The sequence below is a fragment of the Bufo gargarizans genome, chromosome 2 (genome assembly GCF_014858855.1).
Source record: "Bufo gargarizans isolate SCDJY-AF-19 chromosome 2, ASM1485885v1, whole genome shotgun sequence".
NCBI classification, from domain to species: Eukaryota; Metazoa; Chordata; class Amphibia; order Anura; family Bufonidae; genus Bufo; species Bufo gargarizans.
This window is the reverse complement of record NC_058081.1, coordinates 23,962,237-23,970,120: the sequence shown is the minus strand read 5'-3', so window position 1 is coordinate 23,970,120 and position 7,884 is coordinate 23,962,237. Positions and strand designations below refer to the sequence as shown.

Sequence of the window (7,884 nt, the reverse complement as noted above, 5' to 3'; positions counted from 1 at the left end):
GTCCCCCACGCTGCCCCCCCACACAGTAGTGTCCCCCACATTGCCATCCCTCCCATAATAAATTGCCCCCCCACATCCCACCATATTCCCCCCACGTCCTCCTGTGTGCACCCTCCTCATGTCCCCCAAAGTTGCCACATTATAATATAAAATAAAAGTTTGCCCCCATACGTCCTCTGTTCCCCCCGGCCCCCTCATGTCCCCCCAAAGTTGGCACCAAAAAAAAAAAAAAAGCTAAACCCTAAAAGCTAAATACTTGCGCTTGCTTGCAGAGTCCCGGCACTGTGCTGCTGAGTTCCGACACAGGCGCACGCAATGACATCATCACGCGCACCTGTGGCGGGATTTCACTACCGCATAGGCTTCAGGCCTACTAGGCCTGAAGCCTATGGCAGTGATCTGCGGCGGGGCAGGGGACTATGCGCTCTGCTCCCTGCCGTGCCGCAGTATGTGGGACTGGGTCAGGGGTGTCAGCGCTCCAGCAATGAGCGCTTCCATCTGTATTGATGGAAGCGCTCATTGCTTCTGGGCCTGCTGGCACCCCCGTCAGAGCCGGCACCCGTGGCACGCTACTGATTGTATGAACCTCAAATAGTTTGCTCATTTCTAAATAACATTCTGTTCTGTTTTGGAAGAAAAGCTAATTTGAATATCTTTCCCAGGAAGCCAAAAGTATGTAAATTAGCTTGCCTGATAAAAATGAAAAGAGGGTATATCCTATCTGTTTTTGGTCTTTCTAAAGATAAAGAACACCCCGAAGAGTATTGCACAGGGCCAGTCAACCAAGCAGGGTAAATTTCTCTTGAGACTTTCTGGTTCTCTTGTCTGTCTAGAAAAAGCTGTCTCTCTATTCTGGTGCACAAACTGAATCTTGAAAACTTTGTTCATCTTTAGGCTAAATCTTTCCAAATTGTAGCTAATCAACTGATTTTACCATTGGTGGGCTTCAATCAAGGTATAGAAGCATCTCAAAGATGATCAAGAGAAATAGGAAGCCCCCAGAGCTAAATTTCAAATGTTATAGAAAAGGGTCTGAATACTTACAGTCAGGTCCATAAATATTGGGACATAGACACAATTCTAACATTTTGGGCTCTATACACCACCACAATGGATTTGAAATGAAACAAACAAGATGTGCTTTAACTGCAGACTGTAAGCTTTATTTGAGAGTATTTACATCCAAATCAGGTAAACGGTGTAGGAATTACAACAGTTCGCATCTGTGCCTCCCACTTGTTAAGGGACCAAAAGTCATGGGACAGAATAATAATCATAAATCATACTTTCACTTTTTAATACTTGGTTGCAAATCCTTTGCAGTCAATTACAGCCTGAAGTCTGGAACGCAAAGACATCACCAGGCGCTGGGATTAATCCCTGGTGATGCTCTGCCAGGCTTCTACTGCAACTGTCTTCAGTTCCTGCTTGTTCTTGGGGCATTTTCCCTTCAGTTTTGTCTTCAGCAAGTGAAATGCATGCTCAATCGGATTCAGGTCAGGTGATTGACTTGGCCATTGCATAACATTCCACTTCTTTCCCTTAAAAAACTCTTTGGTTGCTTTTGCAGTACGCTTTGGGTCATTGTCCATCTGCACTGTGAAGCGCCGTCCAATGAGTTCTGAAGCATTTGGCTGAATATGAGCAGATAATATTGCCGAAACACTTCAGAATTCATCCTGCTGCTTTTGTCAGCAGTCACATCATCAATAAATACAAGAGAACCAGTTCCATTGGCAGCCATACATGCCCACGCCATGACACTACCACCACCATGTTTCACTGATGAGGTGGTATGCTTAGGATCATGAGCAGTTCTTTTTCTTCTCCATACTCTTCTCTTCCCATCATTCTGGTACAAGTTGATCTTGGTCTCATCTGTCCATAGGATGTTGTTCCAGAACTGTGAAGGCTTTTATAGATGTCGTTTGGCAAACTCTAATCTGGCCTTCTTGTTTTTAAGGCTCACCTATGGTTTACATCTTGTGGTGAACCCTCTGTATTCACTCTGGTGAAGTCTTCTCTTTATTGTGTTGACTTTGACACACATACACCTACCTCCTGGAGAGTGTTCTTGATCTGGCCAACTGTTGTGAAGGGTGTTTTCTTCACCAGGGAAATAATTCTTCGGTCATCCACCACAGTTATTTTCCGTGGACTTCCGGGTCTTTTGGTGTTGCTGAGCTCATCGGTGTGTCCTTTCTTTTTAAGAATGTTCCAAACAGTTGTTTTGGCCACGCCTAATGTTTTTGCTATCTCTCTGATGCTTTTTTGTGTTTTTTCAGCCTAAAGATGGTTTGCTTCACTGATAGTGACAGCTCTTTGGATCTCATCTTGAGAGTTGACAGCAACAGATTCCAAATGCAAATAGCACACTTGAAATGAACTCTGGACCTTTTATCTCCTAATTGTAATTGGGATAATGAGGGAATAACACACACCTGACCATGGAACAGCTGAGAAGCCGATTGTCCCATTACTTTTGATTCCTTAACAAGTGGGAGGCACATATGCAAACTGTTGTAATTGCTACACCGTTCACCTGATTTGGATGTAAATACCCTCAAATTAAAGCTGACAGTCTGCAGTTAAAGCACATCTTGTTTGTTTCATTTCAAATCCATTGTGGTGGTGTATAGAGCCAAAAATGTTAAAATTGTGTCGTTGTCCCAATATTTATGGACTTGGCTGTATGTCCATGAGACACCAGTTTATCAGTAATCAGTTCAGAAAGCCATGACATTCAAAATGGTTCACTTACTTTTTCTTGAAAGTATTCATCACTTCCATAATGTATTGCATTGTATTATGTGCATATTCTATGGTTATTACAAAAAGCACACGCAATAGAGGGCAGAAAGTGTAAGAAAGTGTGGCACTCACCATAAAATTCAATGTCCTTTATTTCATTATTTCATAAAATACAACACAGACGGGAAGGATGTAAAAAAGCAGGTGACACACGCTTCCTCAAGACCTTAGTGTTTGGATGTTATTTCCTATAAATTCAGATTTTCTAAACTAATCTCATCCAATAATCTAATTTCCAATACATTTTGGCAATAGTATACATCTGAGTTGAGGGCTCACATTGGTTTACAGGTCCACTTTTTCCTTGTCTTTTGCTAATTTTGAAAATACAGTAAGTTTAATTTTATTCATGGAAACGGAAAGTTCTTCAGAGCCAAGATACTCCCTTAAAAGAACCTGTAATGGCTTACTTACCATTATTCCCACCACTTCCCAGATCACTGCACTTTTTTCCCCCTCTTCTACTGCTCCCCTTTACCAAGACTTGGCCCCTTTTATATGAATGCTGAAAACAGGCTGTGATTTTGCATCCCTCTGAGGATGTCCACTATAATTTGTCAGTATCAGAGCAATGCTGTGGGCCTTGCTTATGTAACAGATACAGTAGCTGGTCTCTGCGCCATTGGAGATTGGCTAGATCCTGGTAATGCAGGGAAGTCGAAGTAAAAAAGACTAAGGGGCACATTTATTAAGACCAATGTCTTAAGAGAGCTGGACTACATCCTATATTGTGCCTCTTTAAGTGCTTACAGTAATCACAAGAGGAGAATTTCATGTTGATCTCTACTAGCCCAATTCGACTTGGTGCCTTAACATTTTAAGCATAGAAAGAGCAGAGATTTAAATGAATAAAATACAATTTTTACTAGATATTTTCTCATAAAACTACGGCATATATCAGTCTGTTAATCTTTACTGCAAGTTCAACATTAAAGGTTATCTTTAAGTCTTAGCTAATAGAGCTCATCCCCAAGGGAAGTAGGGAGGCAGTTCTTTCCTAATTTCTAAAGGATTCCTTATTATTGTGGCAGAGATTTTGATGCAATTGAATGCAAACATTGATGAACATTTTACATTTTTGTCTGCAGGCCAACAATATGAATAACTGCATAAATTGTAGCTCTGAATCTGAATTTCACATTGTCGCCTTCTCAATGTCTTCAGTTGGACAGCTTTACTTCTTTTTAGGATTATTGATCATTTATCTGATGGCTTTTTTGGGAAACTTGACAATTATAATTCTTGTGTGTTTGGTGCCAAACTTACACACCCCAATGTATTTCTTCTTGTGTAACCTCGCCATTGTAGATATCACATCCACTTCAACTTGTATTCCTAAGCTACTTACGATGACACTAAGCCAAGATCATAAAATCACATTCCATTGTTGCATGATTCAGATGTTTTTCTTCATCTTATGTGCTAATGGTGAAATTTTCACACTGACATCAATGGCTTATGATCGCTATGTGGCAATATGTAGACCCTTACAATATTGCACAATAATGAGGAAGAACGTGTACATTGCGATGTCTACTTTTGCATGGCTAGTTGGCTTTATAAATTCCCTATCACATACAATACTTACTTCCATACTAGAGTTCTGTTATTCACATACTATCAATAATTTCTTCTGTGATCTGAACTCAGTAATTGCTCTTTCCTCTACAGATGTCACAAGCAGGAAGATTTTCATGTTCTTTGAAACTGTCCTTATATCTCTTGTACAGTTCATTCTCACTATAATCTCTTATATTTTTATCTTCTCTGCCATATTGAAGATCCGTTCCTCAGCAGGATGTATGAAAGCATTTTCCAGTTGCATCTCCCACCTTATCACAGTTATATTATTCTATGGACCACTTATGTTCTTGTACATGAAACCTGAATCTGAAGAATCTAAAGAACAGGACATGTTACTGTCAATGCTTTATGTGGTTTTGGTTCCGATGTTAAATCCTTTGGTCTACAGTCTGAGAAATAAAGAGGTTTGGGGAGCTGTTGTAACATTATTTAAAGGTATAAAAGTAAAGTTCTATCTACTAGACTCAACATTTGGATGACAAGACACTTCATCTACAGACAGCTCATGACCATGTAGCTTTACCAGATTGGGCATGTGAGCCTGCCATGGGACTGGTTTCCCCAAATACTGGGCAGCAATAATGTTTTACTATGGTATCCCTCCTAAAGATGCTGCAGAAAAGCCAGGAGACAGCTTGAAACTTGGTGTACAACAGGAAAATTCCTTTCTTGGGATTTTTTTTCCCTTGGGCTCATTAGATTCAGTACATCATGGCAGTGAAGGACTTAAGGTGTTACAGAGGGAAGATATGTGTGGGACTTTCTACCTTTATGTAACACATACTTTTCCTTCTCATCTATTTTATTATATATTTTTTATTTAATGGTATGTCTTAATTTCATGTGTTTTTTATGTATATTTTTCACAGTTTGATTCACTATTCTTTGTTGATGGCTGTTGAAGCTTATTTTACAGTGACATTATATACTTTAGACCATACACTTTACTAAATGAATTAATTATTGTGAAGGAACCAATGTTATGAATGTCTTTAACTGTTTTAACCCCTTATCAACAAACATATAGTGTTTTTTTTTTGTGTTGAAGGACATCTTCTGATGTGCCGTATTCCTATGGTGGCACTTCATAAGTAGACTGCACTGCTATGTGGTGTAGAGGCTTGATGTCCAGGCTGTTGCAAACACTGTGTAACACTGACAGGCAATGATGCTTTGATATAGCACCTATTTTGATGCATTATAGAAGGAATTTATCTATGCTTCATGTCCTCTAAGAGAGACAAAAAAGTGCAATTAAATTTAATTAAAGAAAAAGCCCTCAAGTGAAAAAAAAACATTTTTATTTAACTTTTTTTTAAATTAATTTAGTTTTCTAAAAAGGGCAATAAAACATAAGTAAGAAACAAAATCTTGCATTGTAAAATTTAAAAAGCACAGAGGAAACTTATGTCATCATTGCAAAATCACAAAATACTGAACCATGTAGTAAGTAAGGTATACATTTCAAGACCAAGCAGTAAAAATTGAGGAGAGAATTTATCAAACCTGGGGCAAAGAAAAGCCATCTTGCCCATAGTAAGTACCCAATCAGATTGATCCTTTCATTTTCCAAAAGTTTGAAAACTGAAAGGCGGCATCTGATTGGTTACTGTGGGCAACTAAGCCAGATTGTATTAACTACAGTTTTTATAAATCTCCATCTAAGTCTCTAACCTATAAAATCAGAAGATAAAGACTGAGAACATAGAAACACAGAACACAGCAGACAAAAATAGAAACAAAAGATAGTAATAAAGGGGCAAAGAGGAAGAGAGAAAGGTCAAAGTTGAGGTGTGAGGCAATATGAATCCCACAAATTCCGAGTAGAATAGAAAACATGCATTTTTATCATTTATCAACAAAGTGAGGTATTCTAAGTTTCTAACTTCCTTTACCTGGTGTATAGATCAAGGAGTGAAGGTGGAAGGCAAGCTATAATGCAAGGAATCACCATTAAAGATTTGAGATTCGTTTAGTTTCAGATTTGTCCAATTTAAAAAAAAGTTTGGTTCAGACCCAATTAAATTCTACCTGAACCAAAGTTGCTACAATTGCCACGAAAATTGGTATATAACAGCCTCTAGTCTCCTAAATATGTTAACTCTTTTTGTTCACAGTTCATCACCATGTGATCATACTGGCTGCAGTGACATCATCACTGATGATGTCATTGCATACAGTCAGCGTGATCACATGGTAATGTCTTCATGCTCTCCGCAGGTCCTCTTATGGGTTTTATTCAATACAGACAGGAGCAAGCGGCCTCTCCGCTATCAAGTGGATGAGGTGAGTATAATTGTTTTAACTTTTAGCCACCATTTTAGGAAAAATTGATTTGTTACACAAAGCGTTAGGAAATTCGATTTTGTGGCGACTCGAACTTTTCCTAAAATTCAGATTGAAGTTCATCTCTATTCTCTCAACACTACCTGCTATGTACTTACCCAGAGTGCCACTGTCACTACCACTGCCCCCACTGCCAATACGTGGCTACGGCTGCCACTATTACCACCATCCACACAGCTATGTATAGGATCCCCTGTCTGTCCATATATCTCTTCCCCATGGCAGTCCAAACGGTGATTGCTTTCACACAAGTCATCAGCAAGGAAACTTTCTTAACTATCTGCCATAGGGTGTGGTGGTGTTTGGTTGCCTTTTCTTAGGAAAAAAGAAGGTTCCCCGCTAGGAGGAGCAGTGAAGACAGAAAGGATGTCACCGACAGGCTTCTTTGGGCTGCAAGGAGGAGTAGCAGGAGGAACGATGAGACCCCTGGCTCCAAGGGATGATATCAAGCTCAGAATTGACCTCCATATCATCCTGCTGTGACTGAGAGGAGGAGTAATCCATCCAATCTAAAATTTCATACTCTTTCTCCTCAATGATAATGTTACATCTTTCCGAAGCCAAGGAGAACTGTGTTCTACTACTACTACTTCTGGTGGGATTGCTGGTGCTGCTACTACCCACATTCTGGCTCTGGGAGAACAAGGCTTGGTTCTATCATTTTGAAGCCTTCTGTATTTCAGACATTTTATTATGAGGATTAATGTAAACTCTCAACTCAACTCAAGAAATGTCTATATAAAAAAAGTGTGTTGTCTGTAACTTAAAGACACAGGCACAATTAACTGTCCTTTCCCTTCTACAAGGGTAAGGTTCCTGTCTCCTGTCTTATGTGTGTTTAAATACGTAGAAACAAAAAAGACAATTCTTGTATGAAAAATACATTGTAAACCTGGCAAGAGATTATTCCCATCAATAACAACAAAATACTGTATGGATGACGGAAATGCCGGTAAAAAATCTCTACCTACTGTCTTATGTGTGTTTAAATATGCAGAAACAAAAATAAAAAATAAAATTTATAGTGTGAAAAGTATGTTGTGAACCTGGTATGACATTATTCCCACCCACAATAGCGATATAAGGATACTGTATACTATATAAGATTGTTTTCTGTCAGACACTGAATATTGTGCACCCATC

At 39.2% G+C, this 7,884-nt stretch overlaps 1 protein-coding gene across 1 annotated transcript; it reads left to right on the top strand.

The window, feature by feature from the left end:
• Positions 1-3,908: 3,908 nt before the first annotated feature.
• On the top strand, positions 3,909-4,874 carry LOC122925528 (olfactory receptor 1019-like). The gene has a single exon (XM_044276885.1). The coding sequence runs from the start codon at positions 3,909-3,911 to the stop codon at positions 4,872-4,874; it is 966 nt and encodes a 321-aa protein (XP_044132820.1).
• The last annotated feature ends 3,010 nt before the right edge of the window (positions 4,875-7,884 follow it).